Source organism: Taudactylus pleione, unplaced genomic scaffold (genome assembly GCF_031769625.1).
Source record: "Taudactylus pleione unplaced genomic scaffold, aTauple2 ptg000195l, whole genome shotgun sequence".
NCBI lineage: Eukaryota > Metazoa > Chordata > Amphibia > Anura > Myobatrachidae > Taudactylus > Taudactylus pleione.
In genome coordinates, this window is record NW_028284597.1 from 3,155,790 (window position 1) to 3,174,020 (window position 18,231).

Sequence of the window (18,231 nt, forward strand, 5' to 3'; positions counted from 1 at the left end):
TATTATGACTTGGTGTATAATGATGTTTATGCTTGTCAGTCACGTTACAGCTGGGTGGGCAAAAACTTTTGGCTGGGTGTTCAGTACCAGTGAAGATGCTTGGGGGGGGGTTAGGGTTAGGCACCCCTAAGGAGGGTTATAGGGTTAGGTTAGTTATTACTTACCTGAGAACGATCGGGATTTCCAGCGCTGTCAGGCTGCCCCTGTCGGTATCTGTTCATCTGTCGGGCTTCCGCTGCAGGGAATCGATACCGATTCCTTGAAAGGTGATAAAAGGAGCATGATAAAGTACCAACCAATCAGCTCCTAACTGCCATTTTAAAAACAACCTGTAAAGTGACAGTTAGGAGCTGATTGGTTGGTACTTCATCACTCTCCACTTTATCATTTTTCAAGGCTTAGTACATCTCCCCGCTGGTGCTCTGCTTGCCAATGGCTGGTCCCTCCCCTAGAACCAGCAAACAATGCTGTAATGTGATGTGCTATTCCTTTCCCCACCCTTTCCTTCAACTCCCCTGTGTATTAATGTTATCTGTGGGGTGTTTTAATGTTTTTAAGGAGCAGGGGGTGTATTCATGCAATCAAGGAGCAGGGGGTGTAGTCATGTAATCAAGGAGCAGGGGGTGTATTCATGTAATCTAGGAGCAGGGGGGTGTATTCATGTAATCTAGGAGCAGGGGGGTGTATTCATGTAATCTAGGAGCAGGGGGTGTATTCATGTAATCTAGGAGCAGGGGGTGTATTCATGTAATCAAGGAGCAGGGGGTGTATTCATGTAATCTAGGAGCAGGGGGGTGTATTCATGTAATCTAGGAGCAGGGGGGTGTATTCATGTAATCAAGGAGCAGGGGGGTGTATTCATGTAATCAAGGAGCAGGGGGTGTATTCATGTAATCAAGGAGCAGGGGGTGTATTCATGTAATCTAGGAGCAGGGGGTGTATTCATGTAATCTAGGAGCAGGGGGTGTATTCATGTAATCAAGGAGCAGGGGGTGTATTCATGTAATCAAGGAGCAGGGGGTGTATTCATGTAATCAAGGAGCGGGGGGTGTATTCATGTAATCAAGGAACAGGGGGTGTATTCATGTAATCTAGGAGCAGGGGGGTGTATTCATGTAATCTAGGAGCAGGGGGTGTATTCATGTAATCAAGGAGCAGGGGGTGTATTCATGTAATCTAGGAGCAGGGGGTGTATTCATGTAATCTAGGAGCAGGGGGTGTATTCATGTAATCAGTGGAGTGTGTCTCACTCTTTTCTTCCTATGACATACAAGGATATTAAAAAAGATTCACAATACTCGCACAAGAGCAAAAGACAACAGGACTTCTACAGTAGTAAACTTATATCACAAATTAGAGGTATATTAACCAAAAATTAATTTTAATAAAGTAATAAATTAAACATTTCATATTTTAGCTGCCATGCTATTAATATCAGAGCCGTAACTAGATTTTTCGGTGCCCTGTGCCAGAGAGAGCATTGGCGCCTCCCCCATTTTTTAAATAGGGACATAAGATAGTGCACCTAAAAAAGGGCCATGACCTCATGGGGAAAGGCCAGGGAAGAGATAGGGGCGGCCAGGAGATGCTGGGGATAAAAGAAGAGGAAGCTACAAGTGTTAATGATAATAAACAGGAAAATTGACAGGCCCAAACAGCGCCCCCTGCCCTGCGGTGCCCTGTGCCATGGCACTGGTCGCACTACCCTAGTTACAGATTAATATGTATTTGCTTACTTATATCTACGTTACAGATAAAACTTACTTGTGACCAGACTCGTGAGCAATTGTGAAAGCCAGGCCCAAACCTGTGTCTTCATTAATTGTACAGCTCCGATACTTGCTGCACATACCGTTAATTGGTGCAAAGCCTAAAGCATAAAAAATTAAAGTTGGTCAATTGCAGAAATAATTTGTCAGTTGCTAATTTCTAACACCAATGAAAGCATGGAAATGGGAACTGGGATGGAACTATTGGTTCTACCGACCTTATATCTAACATCCCCATTCACATGCAGTCTGGTGCAGCAGCTAGGTGACATGGTTTTTATGTCATTGCATGCTCTATTCACTTGCGTGCATTGATGTGACCGCAAGAAGATCAAAGTATTGTGCTCTACTGACATCCCCACCCATGGCCACAGGTGTAAGTGCTGGTCACGTGCCGCAAATCGAAGACGATTGCATGTGACATGCGGTGTCACTGGTGTTTCTTAATGCCAGTGGATGACCAGCATAAAAATAATCAACAATAATAAGAATAGTAATTATAATAGTAATGCTTCGAATAAACATACGGATAGGTGTGTTACTGCTCTATAGATGCATTTGGGTGATTGTCCAGATTTAGTTCCCTGCACTCGCCAGGGGTAATGGGGGGGTGTAGTATACCAACTTCCACAATGGATAAACTGTGATTCTAATAGAACTTCAACTAGATAGGGCGGCAAATATACATTTGCCGAATGCATTGACATGCTGGGGCTGATGCTGACTTTTTGCACGGCGCACCCTTGAGCGCCTGCAATCGAATTTACGCTTACAACTGAAGGGGCGTAAGTGGGTTGTAATGAAGCGTTTCCACCCAGAATTCAGTGAGGGCGTGTCGATAACTGCGGGCTACGCACGCCTTCACTTAAATGTAATCACGCCTATTTTCAGACTTATTTTTACACCTAGATTAGGCTAGGTGTAACAGCGCACTGATATTGGTGACTATCAGCAAACCAGGCGTACAAATAGGGACCCTCACATCGAAAGATGTATTCATCTCTGCATGCTGGCGAATAGGCGCATTTCTACCATGCACGCAGTTCGGGCCCAACATATGCCCAATTTCTGCACATCAACAGTAGAATTGTTCTACATCTGGATTTGTTATTTTTGACCTTACATTATTTTTCACCCTTATTTATACCTCTATTGATATTTTTTTTTTTAGATTTTCACTAAACTTTTACTATACGTAAAATTGAACTTTTAAACAATGTTATATGAAAACAATGGCATGAATCAATATGTTTATCAAAAATGTACCTAAAGTATCGCAAGGTTCATTTTTCCATGAACAAATATCTAATCCCGTCAGCAAGATGGCGTGATCGTGTCTTTTCCCGTTCTTTCCCATGATAGCGGATTGCCACTGACAGAAATTGTTTAAGGACTGATCAGCGTGGTGATTGATTGTGAGCCCATCCTGCAAGACAAAAGGGAAAAGTGATTCATTATTATACATGCCATTAAGACAAAGGATTGTTTGCAGTAGGAATAATTTGGGGTAAATTTTCAACACACTGTAGCTCCCGTCTATGGGCCGCATACAATTCGGAGCGAAAAGCAGAGATCCGCAAAAAAGTATCGCCAATTGCGACTTTTTGCCAGTCGGAAACTTATCTCCGTATTCAATTGCAAACTCTTTTCGCGTACGCGAAAACGCGATGCAATGTAATAGGCGAAAAAGATTCACCTCTGAATAGGAGGAGAAAAAAATTGCAAAATCGCTATTTAGGAGTGCAAAGGTGGGGAAACCACTCAGTACCCTTGGAACAGACCCCCAAAGGTTAACTGCATCCAAAATCCCCTAAAAAAAGTGAGGAACACTCCAAAAAAGCACTCTGAAAATGGGGTCGAAAAGTGCAAAGTGGGGGTACAAACATAAAAAGTAGTGAAATAGACTTTTGGGGGGTCTGCAAGTATGGGTGAGGTGTTTTTTTGATTGCAGGTGTTTGCACAAGGTCCGTTTTTTACGTTTCTTATAACTTAACTTTAGCAACTTTTAAATATGCTTGCACCCATTTTCAAGTACCCCAAATTTGCCAGGAATACTTATTTTCTCCTAAAAAGTACTGCTTAATGCCATTCTTCACCACTGCAAAGACGCTAATTAGAGGCAGTTGTACAAACTTTAGTACCCCAAATTGTTTCCTTTGGGGCTAATTGGGCATTACTACATTGATCCCTAATGTTTCCACATCTTATCGCTCCCAATAAGTTTCCGCGGCTAAAAGACGCGATGTAGGCGAAAACTCCGGCAGGCGAAACTTTAATACGTATGTGAAACTAATTGAATACGGGCCTATGTATGTGCATGACAGATATGTAGGCGCAGGTAGAACAAAGAAGAAACATATTTTTTGTTGTTGTTCTAAATGACCCCCATATGTTTTATATATCTCTAGTTACAGTACCAATCAGACAAGAATATTCCTACATGTATATGGTCTCTGTGGGAGAACTATTATTACTATGTCTACTGATGGTTCTTTGATCCCTGTTTTATAAACAAAAATATGGAGAAAATCAAGTTTTCTACACAGAACATTATATGCTATCATGTTTTACTGAACAGTTCTAGTAAACTCACTCACTGCCTAGAAGACCCCTAGAGAGTCGAAATGCGTTGCAGCCTTCCACACCTTCATTATATTCTACGGAGAGTGACCAGGAGCCATCTATCAGTGCGCGCACCCCCCCCCCACCACAGCGTTCATCACTAACCAGCTGAAGACAGCTCACGTGACCCGGAAGCACCAGCCACAGACGAGAGGACTTCAATCAAGCTGAGGCCGGCAAGGGGACACAGAGGCACCGTCGAGACGACAGGGAGGTAAGTCTCCTTAACGGAGGAGGAGTGCGGTCCCTGGTGTCACGAACCTACACCGCTACACCTCCTCCCCCAAGGCACACGCAGCCCGCCATCGTGCGTCGGTGGTGCTCGTCCGCTCACCCGGACGGGCGTCGCCATTCCGCACCACCACCGGACTGTTCAGCCAGGAGACCCCTATCCCTAGCATCTCCGGCACCCCATCGGTCACCACTCAGAACACTGCATCTCGGGCACCGCCATCTTTACCCATTTCCAGCAGGCACTGTCATACTGACTAAGCGGGACGCCGCAGTCAGCATCATTATTCACCTATTGACTGAGCTACGTTGCTCCCTCCTACCCTGGTCACACACTCCCAATATATCTATAAGACTATTATTCATCACCATGTGCTCATTGTGACATTCACAACTCTGCACAATCATTCCTTTTCATCCTACGAACTGGGTTTCACAGGTCCTCTGCACTGTGACACTATTGATTTTTATTTTAATTTTATGTTGCCAATAAACTACCTCAATACAACATTGATACTGAATCGACATTCATTCACTATAGAAGGGGGTCATTTGAGCGCACTTACCATCCTTAAATCATTGATTAAACACACACACAAGCCAAGCATTGGTGATCAACTCTCCTTTAGCTTCAACCACCGGTCCAGGTGGTATAGCCATCTCCCGTCCAGGACAATTGGCTGTCGCCTTACTCCACTTTAAAGAGAGCGCACCCACTAAGCCTACCTATTAACATAAACTAACTCCGTCGTTCCTTTCCGCCAAGCGAGGCCTAAACCGATGTGCCGCCACCATAACTCAACCCTGTAACAAGAAACACCTAAACCAGCAGAAAATTAGCCAATCCTGCAGGACTAAAATGCACGCCATCTCCACGAAACAAATGTGCATCGCGGAATTGAATAAACACCTGCTCCACTACACCACCACCATTCTCTACTACACCACCACCATTCTCCAACATGTACCTCACCACTGAAGTATTTACCTTCCTCCTAGCCACATCCAACCAGGCACCAGAACCAGCACACCTCCAAACACTCCTGTGGACAATGAAAGACCACAACACTTGCAAGAAGGCAGGGCTTTTGCTATCAAATGGATCTAATGACAATAGAGCACAAATCCAAAGCAGTTCAAATCCAAAGCATTCCCAATGATGGTAGAGAGGGAAAGAGTTGTCTGCAATTGTTGCACCGAATTAAATATAACTTTTATTAGTCTTTAAAGTATGTATGTATATCAATGATACAGTCCATGAAATTTTAAAAGAAAGAAATTAAAGTGTTATATAGGTAAGAAAAAGTATAATTAAAATAGATTCTCGGTATCAATACAGGCCTGTTTTTTTATATTTTTCCGAAATATATGGTAGTATCCTGGATATCTATATATTATTATTTATTTAATCTATAGCAATAAATAATTATTTAAACCAAATACCACTCTGTCAGTATTATTTCAAGCAATTATAGCACTGCATTGATTAAAGTACATATATGTCCACAGAACATAACATAAGTAGATATGTTCATTCACACACAGATGCAGCACATTATAATGCAGAAAGAAAAAACACAAACAAAGCAGCTGAACCACATACACACCATACCGACAAGACATGGCAAAAAACGTAACAAAGAGGGGGGAAGGGGGAGGGGAACAACGTAGCTAACCAGACTTGAGGCAAAAAACCTAAAAAACCCCTGGAGTAAACTAACCATCACGCCATATCATATAATTCAGAAGCCAATTGGGCCCCCGGGGGAAAAATAAAAAATTCCTCATAGACTCCCGTAGTAGGTCGGCTAGTATTTAGGCCTCCGGTGAGCTACATTGGAGCAAAAATAGCTAAGCCTGGACGAATATAACGTCGGAACGCAGCAGAACGCCACCGACCAAGGGACTGGATATCCCTGTCGGATAAGCCAGCAAATGCCGCAGATGTAGCAACTCCTATTCTAAATGAGTGATTACCGAACTCTCCCGACTCGAGCTCTGAAAAAACTACAAAACGCTGCAAAAACATGACAAAACTGGTATTTCGTAACCGGGGATACATCCTTATGCATCAGCCATGCCCCATCCAATCGTCATGGACTGCAATACGTACTGGAGCACTTTATAAGGCCTAGCATCGCTTCTGGGCATACAAATTACGTCCGCAAAAGTGAGTGGTGGGCCAGCCCTCTTAAAGGGGGCAACTAATTTGCAGACCCAAAACGCTGCATGAAGTGTTATGGCAAAAACTTAATTGAAACAGCAAGCATTCAAAGCTGAAAAATAAAAACAAACTGAAGGGACCAGAGCCACCAAGTAAAGAAACATGGACATATCAATGGGACACCTGCAGTCAACCGCTTTAGGGGTCGAGCTGGACCAACCCCTGCTGGCCCCTGAAATTATGAAGGACTTGAAGGCGCTAGGCCTGTCATATAACGCAGAGAAAATAGACATGCCTGCTAAAATATGCCGTACCACAGCAAGCGAGCGCCCTTGCAAATACAGGTCCCAAATAAATGTCAGCATGACTCTCTGCAAGCTCTTACATGCCTGAGCCACCAAAATCAGAAGAAACGCTCCCATTCCAGCCAAGCTGCCTGATAACAGCGCAAAGTCCTGGGGGGCAATGGCCCTCAAAGCTAATTCCTAAATGCCGGCCTGATGATATGCCAAACATAAGGACATGGGTCACCTGCCAGAGAGGTAATTCCCCAATTTTTACTTGAAACAAGAGGCAGTGGCCCTTGGATTTTATATTGTGTACGCATATATGCTCATATTATAAAATTTCTGGCGTATTGTGTATTGCGCTTATGAATAAGTTTATGTGGTGCACTATGGAAGTTGCACCAGTTGTTCATTAATTTTGTATTGTTCAATAAATTGATTACTTTAATGCACTATGTCTACATGATATTTATTTTTTACATGTAAATTAGAGTACCATCGACTGGGACTGACCGACGTATATACGGGACCCCAATATCAGCATAATTGGGAAGTATTCCATAATTCTTAAATTGGCACCGTGCGCACTTGAAATGTCACAGTAATATTTTCGCTTCATATATTTTGAGTATTTTGGAGTGGTACTTTTTCGACATTTTATCTGCAGCCATATCCAAGTGCCATAGGTGCCCAGGATCACTGCTAATCATATTTTGTATACCTGGCACATGCCTGGACACATATTGGACATTATACAGCAGGCAACACAGAACAATTCATGCTAGCAAACAAACAAACGGAAGAAAGGACGAATTCCGAGGTCAAGCGCCTGCAATGCGGCCAGGTTGTCGTAATAAAATCATACTCACGTTACCCAAGCATTCCCCCAAGAGTTCTAGAGCAACCACAATGGGGAACAGCTCAAGCAACAGCATGTTCTTAGTGAGCCCCTACGCAACCCACGTCAACTGCCAAAGTGAAACGCACCACGAACCATTGAGGTAAACTTAAAAAGCCAGTTGTGACAGCAGCGTCAGTAAAATTGGAGCTGAGTGTTACTGCAGGAGTACTCAGCCACTTCCCTATGGGGATATAGCCATAGCCAGTGCCACATACGACCGAGGCGTGCAGGGGATGCCGTCTTACAGATATCCGCCACTGATAGCTAGACGGCTGGGGGCGGTACCAGATACGGCACAGAAGCAAGCCTCTTCAGGGTGAGGCCTTCTTTTTTTTTTGTAGATATTCAATGACATTGGCGGGTTACAGGGTAGCACACTGCAAATATAAAGTACAACCGCCTGCCAATTATGGAAACTGCACTCACGAAAGTCAGCAACGACCCCCTTGCTGCCAAATCCAAGGGCCACTACTCTCTGCTCATTCACCTTGACCTTTCTGCTGCATTTGACACTGTAGACCACCCTCTCCTCCTGCAAATCCTTTACTCTCTCGGTGTACGTGGAATTGCCCTCTCCTGGCTGTCCTCCTACCTCACTGATCGCTCCTTCTCTGTCTCCTCTCATGACTCCTCTTCCCCCCCACTTCCACTAACAGTAGGAGTTCCCCAAGGTTCTGTTCTTGGACCTCTCCTTTTCTCCCTATATACGTCCTCTTTAGGTGAACTCATAAACGCCTTTGACCTCCAATATCAACTCTATGCTGATGATACTCAAATTTACCTTTCCACCCCTGAGCTCTCCCCTGAGCTCCTTACCCGTATCTCTGCTGTCTCTTCATGGATGTCCCAGCACTTTCTTAACATGTCTAAGACTGAGCTGATCATCTTCCCACCCTCTTCCACCACATCACTTCCCACAATTTCATAATCTATTGATGGCACAACTATCTCCTCTAGCCCCAAAGTGCGCTATCTTGGAGTTATCCTAGACTCCTCATTCTCCTTTAAACCACACATTCAGCACCTTTCGCAGTCCAGCCGTCTCCACCTAAAATTATCTCCAGGATTAGACCCTTCCTCATCCAGGATGCCACTAAAACCCTCATCCACTCACTGGTCATCTCCAAATTGGACTACTGTAACCTTTTCCTAGCTGGCCTACCAGTCTCTCACCTCTCTCCACTACAGTCGGTTCTCAATGCTGCTACTCGGCTCATCTTCCTCTCCAGACGTACTACATCTGCTTCCCCTCTCCTTCAAGCCCTATACTGGCTCCCCTTCCCCTTCAGATGCCAATTCAAGGTTCTTACACTCACCTACAAAGCCCTCACCAAATCCTCTCCCGCATACATTTCTGACCTTCTCTCCCCTCACACTCCCGCCGTCCACTTCGCTCAACAAATGCACGCCGCCTCTCTTGCCAACTGATTACTTCCTCCCACTCCCGCATCCAAGATTTTGCCCGTGCTGCTCCCTACCTTTGGAATGCTCTCCCTCTCCCTATCAGACTCTCCACCTCTCTACAAATCTTCAAACGGGCTCTCAAGACCCACTACTTCATCAAGGCCTTCCAGCACTCATCCTAACCCACCTCATGCTCTTTCCTCCCTATATTCCCCTTCTGTGTCACGCCTGTCTGTCTGCCCCTCCCCTTTAGAATGTAAGCTCTCACGAGCAGGGACCTCTTCCCTCATGTGCTTCTCTTTACATTTTCTTCTACTCTTTACTCCCCATAAGGGCACCTAACAGGTGACTGCCAACTCCCGGCTGCTTATTGTGAGTGCTTTAATTGCTATGGCAGCAATGTATATAAATCGTGTCCTTGTCCTGCACTGTAATGTACTGTAAGTTACTTGTTTCTTGTTCACTTATTAGTTCTATGTACTATTTAAGGCGCTGCGAACACTTGTGGCACCATATAAATAAAGGATAATAATAATAATAATGGTAGGAGCAATAGGCCTCCTCACCTGTGCCCCCTCCCCCTCCCAGAGCAGCAAGACGCTAGCCAGCCAACCAGCCCAGCTGCGTCTAAACATGAGAAGGCAATGGGGAAGCAGCAACTGCTGATGACTGATCAGATGATGACCCAGGCATGGAAGACTAGGATGCTAGCAAAGGTGTCAAAAACCGCTGGCCCAAGTGACTGCGTTTGGAGGGCAGCAATAGCAGGAGCTGGGTCAGGGCCACAGCCACGGGAGACAATGCACCCGGCACAGGTGTAACAACCAGGGGAGTAGCAAGGGTGGTTCCAGAGGAGCATGAAAGGGCACCATCCAGAGTTCCAGAATTCATGGGGCACTACATAGTATGATGGCCGCCTGTTAGTTTTATCTCTGTTAGTTTACACTATACCCTAAATAAGTTACAGATATTTTTTATTTATTAGGAGACCTGGAATAATAATAATGGTGGTAGACAGTACACGGTTAGTAATAATATAGGTGCAATATATGTTTGCAAAGTAGGAGCATAGCTGAGAAGGGAGCTTCCCATAGGTGTTCCCCCTCCAGTGACAGCTGCTTGGGGCAGTGATTGCAATAATAATAAGCTATGCACCCTGTAGAATCTCACTGTAGCACATGTATTCTGTCAATTTTCAGTTAAATGCTCAGAATACAGTATATAATACAATTTCCTCTATTGACTGATAACAATGATTCAAAGGAGATAAAAGTCAGATCGTAGGTGCTATACATAAATAAAGCAGTGCCAAAGCAGCTACCCATTAATGTCAGATAACGCATCACTAAAGCGTTCTATTCCTCCAATGGGACCTCAATGCCCAGCATAAAACTGCCACTGTTTGCTGCAACTGTTTTCTACCAGTAAGAGGGCATAATCAGCACTTAAACCAGCTATAAAATACATCATACGAATGTACTGAATGAAATAATTCTGGCATATACAGGACCAGCAAACACAGTAAGCAATTATATGTAGAGGTAGAGCCATCCTGTCTGAGCTGAATCTTTTTATTTCATATGTGAGCTCCATTACCGATCATCTGAGCAAGTTGGGGAATCTGGGGGAGGACAGAAAAAGAAACCGTGCACTGCCCTGGACATAGATGTACACATTGGTCCCCTTATGTACTGAATGGTGTATTATCCAGTATTAATAATTGATCCTATAGATGGTCTATATCAGTGCACCCCGAACAGTACATGTTTTCCAGAACTCCTAGTTGGTGCACAACTATATTCATTACTGGCTTTTTAATTTTTACTACTGGGTGACACATTTTAAAAGATCAATAGGGACTGTAGTGCTAGTTATTTCATTGTGACACTAAGGAGATCCTAAAGAACATGCAACTCTAGTATTATATGCTATTTCTATTGTGGTCATCATGGTGGTGGGTGGGGGAGAGGGTTTCAGACAAGGCAACCATAAATCTCTCCTGAGTTTGCCTATGGTGCTGGCCACTGCAGCCACACAGATGACACTGACCAGGGGCATTATGGACTGAGGGGGAGCACCCCTCCTACGCACTGGCACACCTTCCACAAAGCTGCTGCAGCAGCACAGGGCCGGTGCTACCTTTAGGCAGCTTTAGGCAGCTGCCTAAGGGCACCGGCCACTGGAGGGCGCCGCTGAGTACACAACATAAAAGAAGGATGTCTCTTTCAGTCCTGGCTGGGTCTACTGATGACCAAGGCTGATGCAGGTGTGTGTTAATGAGTGCAGACAGGCTAAAGCTGGCCACACATCTAAAGATTATCTGTCCAAACAGCCAACTAGTTGATTGGTTGGAATGATAATCTGGTAAAGTATGAAAGCAAATGACAATCAGCAATTTGCTCCCAAATGCCGGAAAATGGACAAAAACTGTTGTTTGAACAAATTGTTTAGCTCAAACATTTAACAAACTTGTCTGAACGTCCATTTTCATCTGTTTTCTGGCATTTAGGAGCAAAATGCTGATCATGATTTACGCCCATACATTACCAGATTTTCATTCCAACCAATCAACTAGTTGGCTGGTTGGATAGATAATCTTTAGATTTTCAGTTATGGCGGCCTATCTTTAGCCAGATTTAGTGTGTGTGTGGGGGTTACTGAGTGCTGACAGGGTGAGTGTGGGGGAGGGGAGGTTGATGACATATATTGGGGCACAGATGTGTGGCATAAATATATATTGGGGCATGGATGTGTAGAAAAATGTATCGGGGGCACAGCTGTATGGCATATAAACAATTTGGGCCACCTGTGTGGCATAAGTATTGTAGGCATTGATGTATAGAAAAAATATGAATTGGAGATACAGCTGTGTGGCATATAATGAATTTGTGGCACAGATGTGTGGTATATTATTAATTGGGGCAGTGTCATGAGGCACAGTATGATTTTGGGGCTCTTCTGTGTGGCATATTGGTTGGGGCATTTCTATATAGTATATTATGAATTTGGGACACAGCTGTGTGGCATATTATAAATTGGTGTCACTAATGTGTGGCATAGTATTGGAGGGAGCAGAGGCGGTAGATGAAATGTTGCCTAGGGCACCCAGACACCTTGCACCGGCCCTGCAGCAGCAGCATGAGGGGGGATTGAACTATCAATAGGGGAACCACCCCTGCAGCCCCTAATAACAAGGGGGCACTGTGGAGTCAGGGACCAGGGTCTGGGAAAGCTGATTACTAGGCAGGACATAGCCACCCCACCCCCAGCAGAACAAGAAACCAGTGATAGGACAGTGACTGAGGACAGAAAGGAAATGTAAAAGCAATGACAGGAAGGAAGTAAATTAAAAGAATTACTAAAAAAAATAAAGAACAGGAGGAGAGAAGGAGAAGGGGAGGAAAGCACTAAGAGAGTTTTACTAAGGAAAATGATAATTGACAAATGCACTTCCCTGCCCTGGAAAAAAGCTATAACAAAGAGGCAGATTTACATGCATCACTCCATTCTAAACTCTTAGACCACTCCCCATGAAACATTCATTGGCTGCATAAGACCAGCTAAACTTAAAGGGGCAATATCCAACAGGTTATTAAGCTGGCAACACTCAAAACACTTGTGGTTTAATGTCCCTCATGCTTAAATGTCAGCTTTGGACCTTACTAATCATTCAAAGGTCAGATGCCCGAGCTTGTTAACAATAGTTAAAATTCACAATTATACAATGAAGATTGTAAAGCTTTAACAAAAATTACAGCGCAATATTAATAATAATGAGGTAGCATATTTCTCTTTGTATTACAAATAAACTTAAACAGTATAGAAAAGAGATGTGTATTGCTGTACAATAACTTGGAACCAAATGCAACACAATTCGCCACAAAACTATATGTACATGAATGACAACAACTATCAAGATAGATTGTACTCAGAGCCCGCCTCCTCTTCTCCAGACCTCCCCCTTGTCAGCACGACCCCCATGTTGTTATCAGGCCCGCCCCCACTTGACCCACAGTTATTTCATGCTTTCTCTGTATCTAATGCACTGTACATAGGTTACTGCATAACTTTTGGGAAGAACTACAATTCTACAAAACTGACTTCAAGAGATTCGATTGCCATTATTAGATTTTTATAGAACAATTCGTGCACTGTAGTTCGAAGGATTCTTTGTTCTATAATGCAGCAGGCTCTAATTCTGCAGGATTCTACAGATTTCTGATAGATCAGGCTGTCCAAGTGTTTTATGTAAATGATAACATAATTTATTTCTCCAAATCTGCCTAAATTCATACACATATCCCCACACATAGTTATGCCGGTCACACATGGATCGTAATATTGCACTTTGATTAGTTCTAGGCGCAAATTGGTCACATATCTGGAGTGTCAAATTGCACCAATCCAATCAGATTACAATGGTGAAAACCAGGGGGGGATTTTGGATTGACAACCTGTTTACAAAAATGGCTCAATAATTATGGAAAGTCATGCATTACTTATCTGGGCCTAATGTATAACAGAAATCTGATCACCTACTGCACAATAGGGGCAGCCTATCAACTCCCTACCTGCAGACATTGCACATTTTCCTAGACTTTCCTGACTGCCTTGTCAGAAATGGCTGGGTGGCTGGGTAACTTGGGCAGATCTGGGCATGGTTAAAGTGGACTGTGTGTGTGATTTATTTGTAAGCAGCTGTCCGATTGGTAATGATGACAGGTATGCAATTCCCTTTCGGTGAAATCAATGAGGCAGGATGCACAAATATAATGTCCAAAAAATGCATTATTGGTCTGCACTGTGCCAGTCAGTATGTCACTGTAGAAGCTGGTGCACATGTCATAAATACAAGATTTTACGAACTTACTGGTTCCTCTTCCAAAAGCAAAAGACTCACAACAACCATATTTATGTCAGTTCCAATTGTCCCATCCTTGAAAAGACTGGACACCTAGATGGACACAGAAAAAGTTTTCATATTCAGTCAAATGCAAAATATCAAAAATCCAAGTGGCTTGATATAAAAGAACCGGTAACAGAATTCACAAATACAGGTATCTCTGTAATACATTTTAACAATTATGTTATATTAAATGAATTTGTAACTTTTTATTATAGCGCTCCCTTGTGTGTGTATATTTTCCGCTGTGTATTTAGTGTTTCCAGAACCTTTTTGGGAGCTACAATATGGTTAACAATGAATTATTAATATATATAAATTTTTGCGCCTGATCTAGATATTTAGTTTTATCAGTGTTCCAATATCTCTGTAATGTACCCATATGTTCACAGTTTTTGAGATATTTTTAAACTGTATTTATATACGGCACTCTGGACACTTTTTGGCGTATTATAAATAATGTATAATAATAATATATGCAGTGCAAACTACTGTTCTCTGCTATCAGGTAACCATAAATAGTTCTTTTTTTGCCGACAGTTCCTTTCTAATGCCGGAGGTAATTTCTACTAAGGTCCACAAAGTCGCGAGCCTTATTAATCAACAAGTTTTACAACTCGCTGTGTATGATAATTTTGCTCCAGTCAATTAACTCCCAACTGTCATCTGTTTGAATAATGACAGTTGGGGGCTGATTGGCTGGAGCAGCATTTATCATACACAACAGGTTTTATCATTGTTTGTAAATGATAACACTCATTGATATATGAGTCCCCAAATCTGCTGTGACCTATGCCAGCTCCATAAAACCCACTATAAGCACAGCATGTAAACAGAACATTTAGCAATTCTGTAATATACAGAGGAAACGGCTAATGACTTACCATGTTCATCACAGTCAGTATGTACGTGGTGACGCTTTCCTTGCCGTGTTTTTCCACCATCTTTTTATCTGCCACGACAAGGGTTTCAACGACCAAACTGCCGGCACTGTGGGATTTAGCTGCAGCACGCTTTGACCGTGGGGAACGTGCATATTTATTTTGTTTTGATTTGGGGTCTTTTGGGGGAAACCTAGGCAAATCTATAAAAATAAATAGATAAATAAGTACAGTTCTCAATCTAGTTTAGCAAACAACTGTCATTTTAAATAATTACCCATAATTCCCATTGCTTTACAACTGGCAGTGGTGTCCTATGTGTATGATCTGGTTATCATCTCTATCTCTTAGCTCTACATTATGCTGCCCTTCATGTCTTCCGTGCCCACTCTCCTGTGCCCAGATGTATTACTCTGCAAGTGCCTCCTGGTAATTTATCAGAGCATGGCCTAATTTTTGGCACATCCTCTGGTGGAGCAGTGAATGACAGCACTGATAAAACTGGAGTTTCCAGCTGTCCTGCTTTATAAGCGGACACCATGTACTGTGGGAGGGTAGCAAGGCCGGACCTCAACGATTCAATGTTTTTAATGTGCGCATGAGCAGAAGCTTCCGGGGCTTTGCACATTAGCAGAGAAGAAGCTAGTCATCAGATGGGCATCGTAAAGCTCCACCGATGTCTGACAACCATCAAATACCCGCAGTTGGATGGGAAAAATACTTCCATCGAATTGGGAACATCGATGGTCGCTAACCATCGGCTTACGATGTCCATCTCTAGAATATTTACAAGTTGACAGGTCAGTGTATGAAATACCTCCCAACTACATGGCTGTTACAATGAATGCAATAAAAGAAAAAAAAAGTGAAAAACTATTTGCAGAGCATTTCCTGTAAAGGTCCGAATGGCATATAGATTATATTAGTAACTGATTATTTTCCACTCACATTTCTTGCGTTTTCCACAAAAATGTTGCTTTTGTGCAGTGTTGTGTGACTGGTTTGCGGAGCTGGACAAGGACGGTCCACTGCGGAGGACCACTTCATTTTCCACTGACCGTTTATATAGTACATGTGGGTGATGTCCTTCCGGGGAGGTGAAATTGTGCTTCTCTGCAAGGTGCTGCGGCAACGGCGATATAAAAAACTCACTTGCGCGCGTCCTTAAGAAACCTGACTGAAAAAAAGATATTTTGTTAGCGTAGTTCCATAAAGCGCACCTGCATTCATTATTTCATTCAACTATGGGCCTGATTCAGAGCAGGCTGCCATGATGTATGTATTATGAGTTGTACGCATTTTAAGAACTACAAGCACCAGGATGCCCATGGCTGCCAATAGCTGCCGTGCATGCAGGTTTATGTGGAACTAGAAGCAGCAGAATGCCCGAGCAGGCTGGGCATGCTGGAATAAGTAGTTGCAATAAAAAAAAAAAAACGTATAATTTTATTTTAATTAGATTCTCCCCCGAATCCCAACTTTATTATTGTGCATATGCAGTACAACAGAGCACATGCTTGTGGCCTGCACATACTGTTCAGCCATGGCCAATAGTTTTGAGAATGACACAAGTATTGGTTATCACAAAGTTTGCTGCTTCAGTGTTTTTAGACCTTTTTGTCAGATGTTACTATGGTATACTGAAGTAAAATTACAAGCATTTCATAAGTGTCAAAGGCTTTATGCAAAGAGTCAATATTTGCAGTGTTGACTCTTCTTTTTCAAGACCTCTGCAATTCGCGCCGGCATGCTGTCAATCAAGTTCTGGGCCACATACTGACTGATGGCCGCCCATTCTTGCCTAATCAATGCTTGGAGTTTGTCAGAATTTGGGGGTCTTTGTTTGTCCACCCGCTTCTTGAGGATTGACCACAAGTTCTCAATGGGATTAAGGTCTGGGGAGTTTCCTGGCCATGGACCCAACATTTTGATGTTTTGTCCCCCGAACCACTTAGTTATCACTTTTGCCTTATGGCAAGGTGCTCCATCATGCTGGAAAAGGCATTGTTCATCACCAAACTGTTCTTGGATGGTTATGAGAAGTTGCTCTTGGAGGATGTTTTGGTACCATTCTTTATTCATGGCTGCGTTCTTAGGCAAAATTGTAAGTGGGTCCACTCCCTTGGCTGAGAAGCAAACCCACACATGAATGGTCTCAGGATGCATTGGTGACATGTCACAGGACTGATGGTTGCGCTCACCTTTCCTTCTCCGGACAAGCGTTTTTCCAGATGCCCCAAACAATCAGAAAGGGGATTCTTCAGAGAAAATAACCCAGTCCTCAGCAGTCCAATCCCTGTACCTTTTGCAGAATATCGTCTGTCCCTGATGTTTTTCCTGGTGAGAAGTGGCTCTTTTGCTGCCCTTCTTGACACCAGGCCATCCTCCAAAGTCTTCACCTCACTGTGCGTGAAGATGCACTCATACCTGCTTGCTGCCATTCCTGAGCAAGCTCTGCACTGGTGGTAGCCCCGATCCCTCAGCTGAATCCACTTTAGGAGACGGTCCTGGCGCTTGGTGGACGTTCTTGGGCATCCTGAAGCCTTCTTCACAACTATTGAACCTCTCTCTATGAAGTTCTTGATGATCTGACAAATAGTTGATAGTGCAATCTTACTAGCAGCAATATCCTTGCCTGTGAAGCCCTTTTTGTGCAAAGCAAAGCAATGACTGCACGTGTTTCCTTGCAGGCAACCATGGTTAACAGGGGAAGAACAATGATTTCAAGCTCCACCCTCCTTTTAAAGCTTCCAGTCTATTATTCTAACTCAATCAGCATGACAGAGTGATCTCCAGCCTTGTCCTCATCAACACTTTCACCTGTGTTTACGAGAGAATCGCTGACATGATGTCAGCTGGTCCTTTTGTGGCAGGGCTGAAATGCAGTGGAAATGTTTTTCTTGGGATTAAGGGCTTGATTCAGACCCGCTCGCTAGATGCGTACGCTCGTTTCCAGCGTATGCAGATTCGGCACACAACCAGCAAGGCAGGCAATCGCACTGCAAGGCATAAGCACGCCCACTATGTCTTGGTGTGCGATCACTTTGTGTATGCAGATGCCCACCAGCC

The 18,231-nt window shown here is 43.5% G+C and overlaps 1 protein-coding gene across 1 annotated transcript in view; it reads right to left on the reverse strand.

Annotated features, from left to right (window-relative positions):
* ADAMTS18 (ADAM metallopeptidase with thrombospondin type 1 motif 18) overlaps positions 1–18,231 on the reverse strand; it is a 122,766-nt gene that overhangs the window by 39,866 nt on the left and 64,669 nt on the right. The window contains exons 4-8 of the mRNA XM_088476811.1: positions 16,111–16,339; positions 15,166–15,365; positions 14,249–14,332; positions 3,036–3,195; positions 1,765–1,870 (exon numbers count right to left, since the gene is read on the reverse strand). Of these exons, the coding sequence (XP_088332937.1) occupies positions 1,765–1,870; positions 3,036–3,195; positions 14,249–14,332; positions 15,166–15,365; positions 16,111–16,339 (779 nt within the window). The remainder of the gene's footprint in view (positions 1–1,764; positions 1,871–3,035; positions 3,196–14,248; positions 14,333–15,165; positions 15,366–16,110; positions 16,340–18,231) is intronic.